The sequence below is a fragment of the Xenia sp. Carnegie-2017 genome, unplaced genomic scaffold (assembly GCF_021976095.1).
Source record: "Xenia sp. Carnegie-2017 unplaced genomic scaffold, XeniaSp_v1 HiC_scaffold_21, whole genome shotgun sequence".
Taxonomy (NCBI): Eukaryota; Metazoa; Cnidaria; class Anthozoa; order Malacalcyonacea; family Xeniidae; genus Xenia; species Xenia sp. Carnegie-2017.
In genome coordinates, this window is record NW_025813484.1 from 1,059,235 (window position 1) to 1,076,244 (window position 17,010).

A 17,010-nucleotide genomic window follows, 5' to 3' on the forward strand; every position below is an offset into this window, starting at 1 on the left:
GTCATGTTAGGTTTTACCACACAAGCTCTTGTTGCTGATTAACTGAAAAACTAAGATATAAAAGCATTACAGTGTGCTACAAATTGACCTTTATCAATAGTATTGGAGTTCACGTTCCAGTTTAAATTAGAGAGTTCATTAGTTAACACTGACAGAAGTTACGAATGTGAATGTTTACCCTCTTATGTTGGAGGTGGAGAACTTTTATTAAAGATAAAGACTTTAAAGTTTCATTTAACTACTTACTACAACTAAAATTTAAGTTCATACGATAAAGTTTTACACGGCTTTAACATGTTCTCAACGTGTTTTTGTGCAGAAACATTAAACAAAAAAACATTTCGGAATTTTTAAGTATTAATTTACTCCAGCCTTTACCAAATGAACGTTTTCCGAGCATCGTGGTAAATGCTTTAAAGCACCACACTGTAAACGTTAAAAGAAAGCATAGCTCAATGTGTAAAAAGACGTGCGAAAAAATGGCAGATGTTTGTTAACTATATTTACGTGAAAATAAAAGTGTACTATTTTGCATCAAAAGAGAAAAGTATGAAACACATTAAGAAACGCCATCAGAGCAAAAAATATATTTTAGAAACTTATTATATTTATAAATTATTATTTAATTTATTTTTATATATGAAGACTGAAATGGCCACATAACGTTTTTTGTTTAGTCGACAAAAATGACAAAGGATATCGTCACGTCACTATGAATAATTCTGGAAAAATTTTCAATTCTGGTATGTATAAAACAACAATGGTCGTTCCTAGCGATGTACTTGCTGAGCACTGTGAAATAATCATAAATCATATGTATTGCAAAGTACAAAACTTTTTTACATATAAATTTGTCATACTGTAAATGTTAATGAACAAGCTTTAATATTGTGCAATCCCAGCATATAAAATTTGTAAAGATGTTTTCCATTATTACCTTAGCATCTTACAGTGAAAAATACTTTAGTTTTTACTGTTTTTTAATAACATCATTATACACTTAAAAAACATGCAAAATAACCGTTTTTGACATATAATGGTATGTACGTTTATTTAACAAAAACAATTATATTGCATAAATTGATGGTGATTTTTTGCCTTTTCACTATATGACCAACATTTCAGTTAATCTTGTGAGATTTTGTGGAAGAGATCCGGGAAACGAGTTTATTGTCTTTGACTAAAGTTCTTCCAGATAGCCAATACCAGAAAAGAAGAACAGAGGATACAATATGTAGAAATACAAATGGTAAGATTATATTGTAAATGTAGTTAACCTTGGTTTTTACGTTAACCTTTGTTTTTTTAATGTCAGATTTTATATGGAATAGTGATTTCATCTTTGTTTATATATTTCACACATTTCTACGAAAGCGTAATTTTTGTTCATTAAATGACGTTGGCAATCATTATTATGGACTAATCATTGATTGACTTTTTTGACATGCCTAATCAATACATAATTACTTTAACTCCGTGACATTATGTACAACGAAAAATAAATTTTTACTGGAAATGCAAATACTGACAACGACTATTTTTTACCTTTACATTTTACTGTCTCCTTGGCGTGAACAGGATTATGCTGAAGCAAGACAATATGGTAAAGAATGACGAAAATCTTTTTAGATATTGCTTAGTTTGTGCAATCTCTGCAAATATAACAACAAGAAATGCTGTATTTTTAGATTTGCTTTATGATGTAAGATATGTTAAGTTGAATGGATGTTACTATAACAGCGCAGATAAACATCGTCTTTTCCAGAAGGTAGAAGGTTGTCTACGATGGTGCTTGAAAATTTCCAGATGTCTGACTGTAGTCGTGTTTCATGATTACTCATCTTATCGATGCGCAATCAGTTATGGAGATTTTATACTATCGAAAAGTGGTGGTTGTCTTCCTGGTCGTTTCCTGTACTATAGAAAATGTAAGTCTGAAACTTTGCAAAAATTAGAAACTCGGTATTAATTGAAACAGAAAATTGATGATAAAATTTCTTTACTTTAGATGCAAACAAGGTATGGCGCACAACTAAGGCTCCACCCACAACAACAAAAAGAACAACAACAGAAAAGACGACAACAGAGAAGACAACAACAAAAAGGCCGACAACGAAAATAACCACTACAGAAAGACCAACAACCGAATTGACCACGGCAGAAATGACAACAACAGAAATGGTGACAACAGAACCCTCGACCACAGAAATACCAACAACAGAATTGGTAACCGCAAATGTGACAACGAGTGAGTTGACTGGAAATAATTAAGTTTAATAAAAATATGTAGAAATTTAATAGTTCATTTTAATGCTATTTTTCGTTAGCCTCTATTCCTTGGATGTTTGCCGAGCATCGTGGTAAATGCTTAAGAGCACCACACTATAAACGCTACAAGACAAAGCATAGCTCAAAGTGTAAAAAGACGTGCAAAAAGGATCGCAGATGTTGGTTAACCGTTTATAATGCTAGAAAAAACGTGTGTTATTTTGCAGCAACAAAGAAAAACATAAAAACATGACGAAATGCCATCAGAACAACAAAATATTTGAGAAACTAAGTATATTTATAAATTTTTTTTACATATGGAGGAAAGTGGGTACATAACATTGTTTTTTCTTTAGTTGACAAAAATGACAAAGGATATCGTTACGTCACTAAGAAAAATTCAGGGAACACTTTCAAATCTGGCATCTATAAAACAACAATGCTCGTCTTAACGTCGTACTTGCTGAGAAATCTCCACTAACCATAAATCATATTTATTGTAAAGTACAAAATCGTATTATATATAAACTGGTTTTACTGTAATTGTTGTAAGACAGTTTTTAGCTTTTAATATTGTGCTATCTGTTATACAAAGTTTGTAAAGATGTTTTCCATTAATGCCTCAAACATTGCAGGGGAAAAAAGAATAGAGCTTGCCGTGTTTTTTCAATAACATCATCATACACTTAAAAATCAATCAACATAACCGTTATTGACATATAATGACATACATTTTTATTTAAAAAAACAACTATATTGCATAAGTTGATGGTGATTTTTGCCTTTTCTACATATGACCAGCATTTGAGTGCGAGTTGAAGTTGTGAGATTTCATGGAAACAAAGGTCCTGGAAACGAGTTTTGTTTGTCTTCGACTATGATCTTCTTAGATTGTAAATAACCAAAATAAAGAGCAGAGGATACAAAATGTAGAAATACAAATCGTAAATTTCTTTTGGATGTAATCAATTTTTTGATACTTAGATAGTTAGTTCAATGAATAAAGCACTGATAGCTAGCTGGAACTTATGTCATTTGTGAAATATTTCAATAGCGATAAAGAAACTTTGATCCCTACTTTGCTTTAACGAGAATTACGAAGAGCTTTTTATGGAAAAAAAATCTTTGCATATTGAGAGTAATTCGGACAAAACATGCATGGCATGTAATTACACTCAACAAAAGAAAAAAATTAGAAAAATTTACATCGATATATTTACAAAAAGTAGTTCTATCTGAAATATGTAAACTGTTACAGATAACCACTGAAAGTGACTTGTCCATCCAAGCTAGAAAATGAATTTATAAAAGTAACTCAAAAGACTTTCTCATGACGACGATTTACACCCATAGCACGAAAAAGATGTCCATTTACTACAGTCAAAACCCAAAGCAATTTGTAAAAACATCTTTGATTAGGTAAATATTAATGGTTAGGAAATGTTGAATAAATAAAGGTAGAATGAAATAACTTCGTGGAAGTGTGTATAACGTATAAAAAGTAACATAAACGTTAAATGAAATGCGAAAGAAAAAGAGTAGTCAAGCTGAAGTGCAATAATGAATTGATGTAGCTAGAAATTACGAAATAAACAATACTTTCCATTACTTTGCTTTAAAATCTTTGTACTTGCCGTTGAATACTATAGAATTTTTACAGAATCACATAAAACTAGAGATGCGTTTTTCCCAAACTAAACATGCGTACCCAAGTTCATCTTTGATGACCCTTGATGCACAAAATAATATGTTGCTTATTCAGCGAAAATTTTTAACTAGCTTCTTCAACTTTTCACTTCGGTTAGTGTGTAAAAATGCTAAATGAACATCTGAATTTCACTTTCTTTGTGATTTCAGACTGGATAACGAAGCAAATTAATCTCGTTTCCAAGGTAACATAATTTTCATTTATTGAATGTTGTAACAATCATAATTAACTTCTAATTACTGATTGAGTATTTTGACAGGCTTAATTAATTCTTAAGTACGTCAAATGCATAACCATACGTATAATAAAAAATAAACGTTTCCTAGAAATGCAAATACTGACAACGGCTATTTTTTACCTTTTCATTTTACTGTCTCTTTGGCGTGAACAGGATTATGTTGAAGCAACACAATATGGTAAAATGTTATAAAATACTGTACAAGTTTGTTGCTAAATATACTTTGTTCGTTTTCAAATGGTTATTTCGTAAAGTCATTTAAAGCAATTTGTACAATCACTAACTGTATGAAGTGCTTTATGTTTTATTTTCAGACATCGTTACCCGTATGAAGCCCCTTCCAAAAGGAGGATGCTTGAGACTTTTCATTTCTGTTATTATCCCCGCTGATAATATGAACTATTGTACTTGGTGGTGTTTAAGAAAAGTTAAATGTGATGCTGCATACTTCGTAAGTAAAACTTGCCATTTTAGTTTATCCTCTAAACGTTGGCATGGAGTTTGCAGCCAACCAGGTCAATACTGGTTAAAAGGTGGGTGAGCTATAGTCGATGTTGGCAAATTCAACATTTTTTAAAACAGACAAACTATTATTCCATTTGTTTTTTTAGCGAAAGTAAAAGTACGGCGCACAACTAGAGCTCCACCCACTACAACAGAAAGGACAACAACAAAAAGGACGACGACAGAAAGGACAACAACAAAAAGGACGACGACAGAAAAGACGACAAAAGAAAGGACAACAACAGAAATACCAACAACTGAAATGACAACAACAGAAAGGCCAACAACAGAAATGGTGACGACAGAACCCTCGACAACTGAAATACCAACAACAGAATTGGTAACCGCAAATGTGACAACGAGTGAGTTGACTGGAAATAATTAACTTCAGTGAAAATATGCGGGAAGTTAATGGTCTATTTCTATTCCTATTTTTCCTCAGCTTCTATTCTTTGGAAGTTTGCCGAGCATCGTGGTAAATGCTTAAGAGCACCATATTATAAACGCTTCAAAACAAAGCATAGCTCAAAGTGTAAAAAAGCGTGCGGAAAGGATGGCAGATGTTGGTTGACTGTTTATAACGCCAGAAAAAACGTGTGTTATTTTGCATCAAAAAAGAAAAATATCAAACACATGACGAAATGCCATCAGAGTAACAAAATATTTGAGAAACTAAGTATGTTTCTTAATTATTATTTTTACATATGAAGACTGAAATCAGTACGTAACAATGTTTTTTTCTTTAGCTGACAAAAATGACAAAGGATATCGTTACGTCACCAAGAAAAATTCAGGAAACACTTTCAATGCTGTCGTCTATAAAACAATGGTCGTCTTAGCGACATACTTGCTGAGAAATCTCCACTAATCATAAATCGTATTTATTGTGAAGGACAAAAGTGTATTATATATAAACTGGAAGTGACAATTTTCGGTCTGCGCAAGTTTTAAGAATTAATCGTCAAACCCTGCGAAACATAACTGCGCACTTTTAACTAATGTAAGAGAGTTAAGATATATAGACATGCACATCGAAAAGATGTTTCAAAATCTTTACATTGTACCTTGTTCTTTCTGGAAATCATATTAGTCAACAATCGCGAGCAATGTGTATATATTGTTTTGGAATACAAGCTTCCCCCGTCAAGCCATCGTTTATTCGACACCCATGTATTTAACACTTAACTACCCTTGTCAGTACAACGCTCAAATGTTTATTGGTATGTGATACAGGAAGAGGGGCAAAGAATTTTCATACTTGCATATTTTGTGCGTTTCGAATACTTTCCTCTTCCAACAACAATACGCATGCGTTATACAGATAAAATCAATGAAGTAGCTTCTTTTAAGTAAGATGGCCGCCGTTTATAGTGGAATCCTCCCCGACGTCTGGCGTTTGGTTGCAATGATTTTGCCTCTATACATGTAAAGAAAGCATACTACTATGTAGTTTAGGTAAATAATATTACGCTGTTTTTTTGTGTCATATTTTTCATAAAGCCTTCTCTGTTGTCAATACAATACGCATTTCAATGTTCAAAATATAAAGATTTCGACATGGAAGTGTTGATATGATTTTTTCTTCTCTGCTTTTAAAACCTTGCAGATATATAATTGCCGCGACTGAGGGTTAAGATTAATAGAATATTTGTGCTGTTCTTAGGTACTTAAAGCATAAAAGTATCAAATTAAACGGTGAAATAACGGCTTAAATTCGATTAGCAAACTTATGTATGTAATCTGACAATTTTATCAGACAGTTAACATCCTCTTTTACTGTTCTACATGTTTAAAATTGTCCGATTAAGATACCCGTACTTGTAGGTTTCAAAAAGTAAAGTATTGAATCGAATTTGCTTAACGCTAAGAAAAGTATTTTGTATATGCTGTTTTTTATAACATACTTGAGATTGTTTTGTCATAATATTGGTTGCTATTAATAATGATTTTGTGTCTTCATATTGATCTCTCTTGTGATTTCCTATAGTAAATGATTAAACCAATTTTATACTATCCCAGCTTCTTGTACACGATCATCAAATCTTTCTTCTAGGTCGTCAAATATTTTCGAACGCATAATATTTCTGCCACGAACTTACTTCGATTCGCTCAATGAATGGCTCACCAGTATTATTCACCATTAAGTTAGCAAATTAATTCAACAGGAAAACATTAAATTAATGAATACATCAATATATTGCTTCGCGAAAAATCCTCAGCTACATCTACAATTTATAAACGCAGTGCTTATATGACTCATTGAAATTTTGATGTTCTTGGAAGATCTTTAAATCTCAGATATTTGCCGAAGAGGTTCGTCAACACAGCATAATTTGTGAACTTTCTATTCGCAATTAATATGAACACTACAATATTACAACCACACACTACAGAAAGAAAGTATATTCGCTTCCACGATACTTTCATATCCGATGTCAGAGATAAGTAAATATTAGAAATATAACTCTGCATGTTCAACTACATTAAGTTGAAGATCCGTTGGGTTAAAGGTACACAAAAATTTGTTTTTCGATTTCTAGTAATATATCTTTACAAACTGAAGATGCTGTTTTGTTTTTACTAAGTTTTCGACGTGATTATTTTATGTTGTTTTTTGTTCTAGAACTTTTCCATTCTTTGCCATGTATCAAATTAAGATTTCAATCTGGTATCTAATGCAAATTTTAATCATTTTGTCATTTTAGATTTTCACGTTCAACTTGAAGGACTGCAGCTTTAAAACGATATAAAACGTCAAAGAAATGCCGATATTTGACGCAACAACATCTCCCACTCTTCAGGGAAAGTAAGGGATTGTAAAGTTTAAACATGACCATTTCAGTTGTTTTTCTATCCACCAAGCGTTGCTTACTATGTATAATATCGTTTACATATGACTTGTTTACATATGACTCGTTCCCTAAATCCTTTTGGTCGATCGTGAATACTTGAAACTCAGTTTGCAAAAATAACATGTTGAAATGAATATATTCTAATAAACTAGTCTAAAACGTGCTTATTTAAGCACTTTTAAATGCGTGATGCACAAAAATTTAAAAAAATTGTTCTTTTCAAAAAGACGATTGTGCGAAAAAATATTAGTTAAACAATCTTAATGACAGAATAAGAGCGTCACGGCATAATAAGATTTTCATAAATTTTATGCCTCACAGATGCAGTTAATAGACTGACTTTAAAAGTTTTCACTTCAACTATTTAATATGTTTACCTGACTATCTCATCATTACTTTATCTGACAAGAGTGAGTCGAGTTCAATTTCAGGTTCACCAATTATCAGTTAACATCTTATGATTAAAAATGTGTAACTATATGTACGACTGTTGAAACATTCAGTTACGATCTTACTAATTTACGGCGACTACTCCCTTCATAGTAAAATAAGCCACTATTTGTGATGAGTGACCTAAATATGTGGAGTGACGTTTGGATCATTTTTCATAACTGGGTGTCTGTCAAACATACGAAAGCTTGGCTATTTAGGTTTACCGTAGATTGCATATATGACTGATATGATAGTGGTGACGAATGCTTTAGCACACGACATGAAACTCGTTGTTTTCATTTGATTGCTAAATCATGCATATTTTTCATTGTTTCATGTTCTTTCAGCATTGAAAATGAATCAATACCTCGGGAACAAGCTGAACACATGCTCCAGGATTTGATCAACGAAATGAGTCAGTAATACACTTTTTTTATCTCCACCGATAATTGTCTTATTTATTTTGAAATAAGAGCGACGACATGGAAGTTCACTGTCAAAAAACACATTTTGGATGCAAAATGCTCGAATTTGAAGTTCGGATAGAGTTTCACTAACATAAAAACTACTTGTAGGTTATAACATAGTTGTAAAGTCATTTAGCCAAATTTTTATCCAAAATGATCAGGACGATATTTGGTAGCATACGTAATTCGAGTCAAAAAACGCGCGCTCATGAAATATAGTAATGAAATATCAGTTGGAGGTATTTGGTATAGAGCTCTGTGGAAATAGTTGTGTTTCAAAACATCATTTTCATGTTTAACTTCTCATTCTTTTAGATGCTCAAAATTTTGACTCAATACAGTATGCATCCCAAAGAACTGGATCCAAACTTTTCTTTTTGATGACAAAAACGAACTGTAAGTTATGTGAAAAAACCATAGGTATCCCAAGCCCGTATGCACTCTGTAATCAGAACTATGTGACGTACATATAACATGTATGTCACAATACTGCAATTTGAAACTTGTAAAGTGATTGAAATAAGCTACCATGAATAAAACATCTTTTCCCGTCCGATTGCCGATAACAGAGTCTTGATTCGGTTGTTTAGTGCATCTGGTTGATATTTACAACATGATTGAGGCCTTTCGCGAGAATCGCCTTCATACTATGCAGCATGACGTTGAAATCCACGAGTCAAAACTGGAAGCTGTGTTATCGAGTATATTTTATGCCCTGAACAAACGTATACCTTCAACTACTGATATTGACGTCGAAAAAAGCATCGCTCTAGTCAAACAATGGCTTTTGTACGCCTATGACAGGTACACTTCGCTAAATTTTTAGTCAACGTAATGGTTATTTGTACGCATTACAAAGTCTTACTTGTCGTTGATCGGCACCTTCGTTATGATAACATGTTCGTAGATGTTGATAGTCTTGGTTATTACAGGCCTGAGAAAGACTGTTGGTGTAAGTATTGACTGACTTTACTTTGAAGATGATTACCGTTAAGAACGTCGTAACGTGAGTCAACACCAACAGCTCTTTTCAGAATTGCACTAATCTGGACGATCCAAATATGTGACTCCCCGATTCAAACCATTAACTTTATTACTTATGGTGGGTTGATACCTTACTTATGGTGGGTGGACTCAGTCATTTTGGTGGGTTGACACCTTACTTATGGTGGGTGGACTCAGTCATTTTGGTGGGTCGATACCTTACTTATGGTGGGTGGACTCAGTCATTTTGGTGGGTTGACACCTTACTTATGGTGGGTGGACTCAGTCATTTTGGTGGGTTGACACCTTACTTATGGTGGGTGGACTCAGTCATTTTGGTGGGTTGACACCTTACTTATGGTGGGTGGACTCAGTCATTTTGGTGGGTTGACACCTTACTTATGGTGGGTGGACTCAGTCATTTTGGTGGGTCGATACCTTACTTATGGTGGGTGGACTCAGTCATTTTGGTGGGTTGACACCTTACTTATGGTGGGTGGACTCAGTCATTTTGGTGGGTCGATACCTTACTTATGGTGGGTGGACTCAGTCATTTTGGTGGTGGGTCGATACCTTACTTATGGTGGGTGGACTCAGTCATTTTGGTGGGTTGACACCTTACTTATGGTGGGTGGACTCAGTCATTTTGGTGGGTTGACACATTATGCCATGTGTTGACACTTTACTTATTGTGGGTTGACGTGATTTAAAAAAACTTTGACTGGAAACATAATAATGATATAATATGTTGAGAAATTCAACGTCTACAAAGTGTAAATGCTTTCAAATTCAAATTTTGCGATAAAGAAAGAGTTCACACTGTTTCAAGTGTAGTTAGAAGGTCTTGTCAGTTCAAATTCTGTGAAAACCCGTTGTTATGATTCAGGCCCACTGCAAATCAATTTTTGTGCATATATTTCCAAATATTTGCTTCTTTCTTCAAGAAATGATCGTGTATAGTGGCTTTACTTTATTCTTGAACAAACAATAAAAAGCAGGATTTATATAACAGTCTTTAACGCAATCCTCGATCATCGCCAATATTCCTTTAAAAAACTTGGGATGATTTGAGTGTGATGTTTTTTTTCGATTAAAAGTTTGTAAATTTTCATTTTAGTGAGGGCAATGATAGGGTTCAAGTTTTATCGGTGAAAACGTCACTTTCAATGCTGTGCGCTGGACGATTGGTTGATAAGCTAAGATGTATAATTACTACCTGAATTTCAAATGATACAACTTAAATGTTGTCAAAAACGCTTGTCTATTTTTTTAGATGTTTTTTCTCAAGTGTCGGAGGAGAATGGCAAACTAAATTTTGCTAAATTTGAAGCCTATCTGAAAGAAATCTTAAAGGTATTACAAAGAAGTCGGGAAAAATCTTTATTTTCTAAATTAAGGATGTAAAAAGATACAACAAATTAGAATAAATATTTTTGGTTTAGCTTCCCGAAGCTGTTGGCGAGTCTCCGACTTTTGGTTTTAATGAAGATGTTGTTAATTCATTTTTTAGACCCACTGGGGTATGTTGTTATACATTATGCCATTTTCTGTCTTGGTCTAAATAATACATAGTGAATAAGTCAATAAACTACAGCATTTTTATTTAATCTCAACCCGTTGTATATTGAAAGTCATCCAAAAGCCCAAATTTATGAGAGTGTTAAGGTTAGCTAGATGTGCTCATACAGTGAAGCTATTCAAACAATTTTTAAGCGTTCCTTAAACTTGTGCCATTTTTATTTCGTCAATCTTTTCATTTTTGTTCAGCCTTTGCGAAAGGATTCGACAACTTTAGAACATTTTCTTGATTGTATCTGGGCAAGCAATTGTCCTCCCTCGCTTCTCTGGCTTGCAGCATTTCATAGGATTATCAACGACACAAATTGTAAGTATGTTTATTGGTCATTCGCTTGGTTAATTATATTAGTTGGTGCATGTGTGTGATCAGTGGCCAATATTTGCACATTCTGATGATTTAGCGAATCCTGAACCCTCATGGAAAATTCAGAAGAAGCCTGTTCCTAAATTGCCGGAGTATTATGAAGAAGTACCTCCTAATCAATTATATGACATATCAAACGTTGTGTAAGTACAAAAATTCTTTAACGCTTTACTTTGGCAGTGTTGCCATACGGCAACAATTTTCCAAACGAAATTTGTACAAAATTTTCAAAAAATTCCCCCTAGTAAAGGGTCAAATAAGATCTTGGAAATTAGTTATAATTTGATGATTCATTATACTGCATTGAATAACTTTGCCGAATCCCTGTTTTGTAGTCCTCCCGTTGAAGACTTTTCTACAATGAATGGTGGTTCTCACTCTACTCCAAGCTCTTCTGGTAAAATTAGTGATCCTGACAGCTTTGACTCCAGGTCAGCTGATGAATAATTTTGATGTTTGAAGTTTTTTAACAATACATACACGGAGAAATGTGAAGTTTATATTTCGATACAAAAGTGTTGTTAACATTGATATGTTGAAAATTACATGAAATTAACGAAGAATTGAATATATGTGTTGTCAACTTTTTAAACATACACAGTATTGAAAGTAAAACTCTTACCTGCACATTGTTCAAATCAGTCAAATTTTTATGTAAGATTATTAGTATACCCTTTAACTTTCGAATTTCTAATGTAGTCATTTGTACGTAAATTTGAATTTTTTTCTTAAATTTGAGCCTTTTTCTTAGAATTGATGATGAACATAAACTGATTGCAAGATATGCAGCAAGGTGTGGCCACAGTTTGAATTTGTCAATCTTGTAGTTTTATTTCTTATATTGTTTACTTTCTGTGTTTTTGTAGACTCGCTGATAATACGGACGCTGAGGTGAGGGATTCAAAAGCACCTACTGAACTTCGACGTGATTTGGAGGAAAATAAAACCAAGAGAAAAATCATCAATGATTTGCAGTCCAAGAATAGGTAACTTTGTATAACATTTCATTTATTAAAATACAATTTCTTGGAGCAATTGAATTATGAACAATTTTCAAAAGTGACCTCGTGATATTTTCTCAGAGAATTATTGGAAACAATTCGAAATTTACGTGAAATCCGTGACAATTCTACTGACAAACCAAACGCCAGTGGAGTAGATTCTGCTCAGATTGCGGAACTCAAGGGATTACGTCAGAAGAAAGATGAACTCGAGCTAAAAATGAGTGGATTACAAGAGACTAGAAAGGAGTTGATGTCACAGCTAGAAGGTCTCATGAGTATACTGAAGGTGGGTGGAAAGAGATCTGTTAAAGGGGGGGAGTTTTATTCTGTTTTGATGAAGTTGATTATAAGATCTGTTAAAGGGGTGGGGGAGTTTTATGCTGTTTTGATGAAGTTGATTATAAGATAATATTTATTCGAAAGTAGCATATGCTTGGTGTGTAGTTCTTTTCTAAAGCATTCAATTCCTCAAGGCGTCTTCCTTTCTGCATTTTATGAACTTCATGTTTGCAATTGATGTTATATATTTGTGTTGTGATAAGGATATCATTATATCCTTACATTTGACTACGAAAGAGAAACATAAGCACTGCTTGAGTTTGAAACATAGAGAACGATGTGAATTAATGGTGCTTATAATATCAAAAATATCTTTCTCTTGTATTTTATACTTCAGGTTTCGTTTACAGCCAATTTCGTTAAAAAATTATTTCATACAACTTTGAAAGGGCAAAAATTGAGAAGATGTTCACTAGAGACTTTAAATCTACACACTTTGTTTACTTTATGGTCGAAAGTTCACTTTTAATTTTTATAAAAAGACCTTTAATTCACCACTGTTCTCTGTGTTCCATATAGGCTGAACACCTGTGAATCGTCAGAAAACTAACGATGCACATTCATGTGGCATTCTTGAAACAATCCTTTGGTTGTATTTCTGAAAGAACGTTTGGATAGTTAACGCGAAGAGAATAGATAGTTTTACAACATATATATATATATGTATACATATATACATGTAGTCGATTTACTATGGAATTTTCAACGAAATTTTTCCATTGCTAACTTAACACTAATTGTAGGTTTCTCTAGCGTTGTGATCGAACTTCATGTTTTTGTTGAACATTCGAATGTATTTTTAGAAAAGATCTTAACTCGTACTTCACATATTGCATGTTATTACATAACTGCGATGATTCATAGTAATAGTTTCGTTTTATCGACATAGTATAGAAGTTCAATAACAATAAACTGTGTGTTATAGAATATATGATATTGTGAGGAAAGTTAGAAACTGTCATTTATTATAATCGCCTTACATCGAAATATATCCAGAATGGAACAAACATGTTCGGTTTTAAACCTTGAAAGAGAATCACAATGTATTGACAATAGATCTTGTGGTAATATGTACATGTAGTGATACATAAGGATACCTACATGCTCATGACTGGTTTTTATGCTTGAAGCTTATTGTCTTTACTATTTCACGTTCATTTCCTCACACAATACAGCAGTACGTTACTAAGACACAAGTAACTTACGTGGTACGTAGTTTCAACTATCTTTTAGTTTGCAGAGCTCATTGTATTCACTTATGAAGGTTACAACTACAAGAAAATATGTTTTACTGTGTATTAATATAATATACAAAATATCTATAAGTTAGTGTTGTTGATATGGTCATCTTATTGAACATCGTTCATCCATTGACCGTGTACTCTCACGTGGTCGTATTCACTAGTGATTATACAATGTTATCACACGTTCTCTCTAGGCTGGATCACCTAGATCGAGATCGACGCCTAGCTCACCTTCAATACGCCCCAGAAATACCGAGTTGATGCGGCGGTCGCCATCTGATCCAAGGGATAGTAATTCGGCCGTACACGTAGTCACAAAAGAGAATCCAAGTCAGCAGGGCAAAAATCTTCATCGCGATCTACTTCATGCCACTGATAATGTTACCAATGCAATGTCTTCATTTGTTGATGAGCTCACTTCAGGTTAGTGTATATAGATCAACTGCAAAGACAATAAACGTACGGAAAGTATGAGGAAGGACGGGGGGTTGAGAAATTAGAATTGCAAAGTTTTATGGTAAAATATGCATGGAAATATTTCATAGGAAAGAAAAGAAACTTATCCTTAGCACTTGGGGTTTTGCTCATTTTGTTGACATAGCTTTGCTTTTTTCCAAAATATGTTTGTGCTAACAGTTGATTTTTGATCGAAGTTCAATGTATTTCAATGTAGAAGAAAAAGATGATGAGGATGATGTCAATAATAATCATCGCTCAAAAGGCGGAATAGATATGGGGATTGCTGACCACTCTAGTCGTCCTATCCTTGCTGAAGGCTAAGGCATGTGATAATTCTAGGCTTATTTGTTGCCCATAAACTGTGTTTTAAGTCAAACTGTTTATCTAAGACATTTCCTAAACTATAATTAGTTTCATTATTTGTGTAAAGTTTTTTTAACGGGGAGAATATAATCGATTTTAGCCATCCACAAAATTGCGCAAAACTTTCTTTATCTACTCAGATAATTTTTCATTTTTAGCTCAGCGGGGTTTAATTTCACACACAGATATTTAGTTTTTATTGGGAATGTCGATAGCAAAAGAAAGCAAATCTTCATATTTGAATCTTGTGAATCGTCAACTCATAGAATGACGATTTATTGTCTTAATTCTGAAAACTCGACTGAAAGTAGCTAATCGTCTACTGTTTGTGTATTTTGGTTTTAAAAATGAAAATTAACTTTTTGTGCTCTCTTGCGGCGGTAACGTCGTAATTTTAATTTTTCATTTTTGCTATTATGTTTGCTTCTTTATTACATCTCCATGGTGATTGAAAGTTTGAAACTCCAAAATGCACGTCAAATCTTTAAATTATGAAAACAAAATGGAACTGGCCATTTTGCCTAATTGTCTTTGCAAACAGTCTCAATATACAAAGCTTAAATTGACTTTTCAAATGTGCACGATGAAAATATAACTTGACATATGTAGGCGTAACTCGTCAATATTGAAGAACATTTGCGTTGTTGTCTTCTTATTCAGTTTGAAAATCTTTAAATTTTAATGTGAGTTACTATGAGAGGTGCAGATGTCATTTACAAAATCCTAAATAGCAATTTTTTTATTGTGGTCACTTTGTCAATGATCAAGCTTACGACATATGTGACGTTTCTTCGTCTTAAAGTAATATTTAAACCACTATGCTAGTCTTCTCTAATTATATTTTTGTAGACTAATTGACTTTTAAAATTTGTGCATAAATTATTAAATAGCTTGCATATCATGTTATTTGAATTTGCAATTATTTTTTGTGTTGTGCATGATTTAATGAGCAGATGGTAAATAATGCGCGTTGGGCACCTGATGACGCCAAATGTATTTAAACACAACTAGTTTCAATTTTACTTTCATTCATTTGAAATAAGAAGAGAGGCAGTTTTTAGACTCATTCGAAAAGCAATAAAGATGACTCACTATGTTCATTGTACTATCGTAATCTCATTTTTGATTGCATTGAGCGAAGTTACTTCGGCAAAAGACTCTTCTATTCTTAGTGGGAAGAGAGAATTTGCTGGAGAACAACCACTCTATGGGTTGAGAGAATTTGCTGGAGAACAACCATTCCATGGGAAGAGAGAATTTGCTGGAGAACAACCATTCCATGGGAAGAGAGAATTTGCTGGAGAACAGCCATTCCATGGGAAAAGAGAATTTGCTGGAGAACAACCATTCCATGGGAAGAGAGAATTTGCTGGAGAACAACCATTCCATGGGAAGAGAGAATTTGCTGGAGAACAACCATTCCATGGGAAGAGAGAATTTGCTGGAGAACAACCATTCCATGGGAAGAGAGAATTTGCTGGAGAACAACCATTCCATGGGAAGAGAGAATTTGCTGGAGAACAACCATTCCATGGGAAGAGAGAATTTGCTGGAGAACAACCATTCCATGGGAAGAGAGAATTCTGGAGAACAACCATTCCATGGGAAGAGAGAATTCTCTGAAGAACAACCATTCCATGGGAAGAGAGAATTTGCTGGAGAACAACCATTCCATGGGAAGAGAGAATTTGCTGGAGAACAACCAATCCATGGGAAGAGAGAATTTTCTGAAGAACAGCCATTCCATGGGAAGAGAGAATTTGCTGGAGAACAACCATTCCATGGGAAGAGAGAATTTGCTGGAGAACAACCATTCCATGGGAAGAGAGAATTTTCTGAAGAACAGCCATTCCATGGGAAGAGAGAATTTTCTGAAGAACAACCATTCCATGGGAAGAGAGAATTTTCTGAAGAACAGCCATTCCATGGGAAGAGAGAATTTGCTGGAAAATATCCAGTCCATGGTTGATTGAGTGAGGACCGATGCTCAATCTTACAAAGAGTCATTATCATTAATCTTTCTTTAGTAAAAGACGTTTTCAATAGACAATGAACAATGTATTATCATAGTACGAATTGTAACATACAATGTAGTCTTTACGTAAAATTAAAACTTGATTTACATTGAAAATTTCTTTTTTGACTAAATCCTTAAATTTTTCTCATAAAATAGTATGCGTTTATCTCATGTGCATATTATATAAGT

General features: G+C 33.6%; 2 protein-coding genes and 1 long non-coding RNA gene across 4 annotated transcripts; 2 read left to right on the forward strand and 1 right to left on the reverse strand.

Annotated features, from left to right (window-relative positions):
- Positions 1-5,360: 5,360 nt before the first annotated feature.
- On the reverse strand, positions 5,361-5,938 carry LOC124444275. Its single transcript, XR_006947922.1, has 2 exons — positions 5,783-5,938; positions 5,361-5,534 (listed from the first exon to the last, which is right to left on the reverse strand). It is a non-coding gene; the product is annotated as an uncharacterized LOC124444275 (long non-coding RNA).
- Positions 5,939-6,039: 101 nt separating this feature from the next.
- Positions 6,040-16,103, forward strand: LOC124443703 (dystrobrevin beta-like). Of its 2 annotated transcripts, XM_046994204.1 has the most exons (16): positions 6,040-6,173; positions 7,424-7,524; positions 8,350-8,417; positions 8,785-8,865; positions 9,060-9,273; positions 10,571-10,656; positions 10,727-10,806; positions 10,896-10,973; positions 11,221-11,338; positions 11,433-11,538; positions 11,731-11,826; positions 12,147-12,188; positions 12,262-12,381; positions 12,478-12,685; positions 14,177-14,405; positions 14,656-16,103. In XM_046994204.1, the coding sequence occupies exons 2-16, from the start codon at positions 7,481-7,483 to the stop codon at positions 14,760-14,762; spliced, it is 1,677 nt and encodes a 558-aa protein (XP_046850160.1). In that variant the 5' UTR covers positions 6,040-6,173; positions 7,424-7,480; the 3' UTR covers positions 14,763-16,103. The 2 variants fall into 2 exon arrangements, with proteins under 2 accessions (XP_046850160.1, XP_046850161.1); XM_046994205.1 differs by lacking the exons at positions 14,177-14,405; positions 14,656-16,103 and adding an exon at positions 13,258-13,745.
- Positions 16,048-16,773, forward strand: LOC124444465 (aggrecan core protein-like). Its single transcript, XM_046995087.1, has one exon. The coding sequence runs from the start codon at positions 16,048-16,050 to the stop codon at positions 16,771-16,773; it is 726 nt and encodes a 241-aa protein (XP_046851043.1).
- The last annotated feature ends 237 nt before the right edge of the window (positions 16,774-17,010 follow it).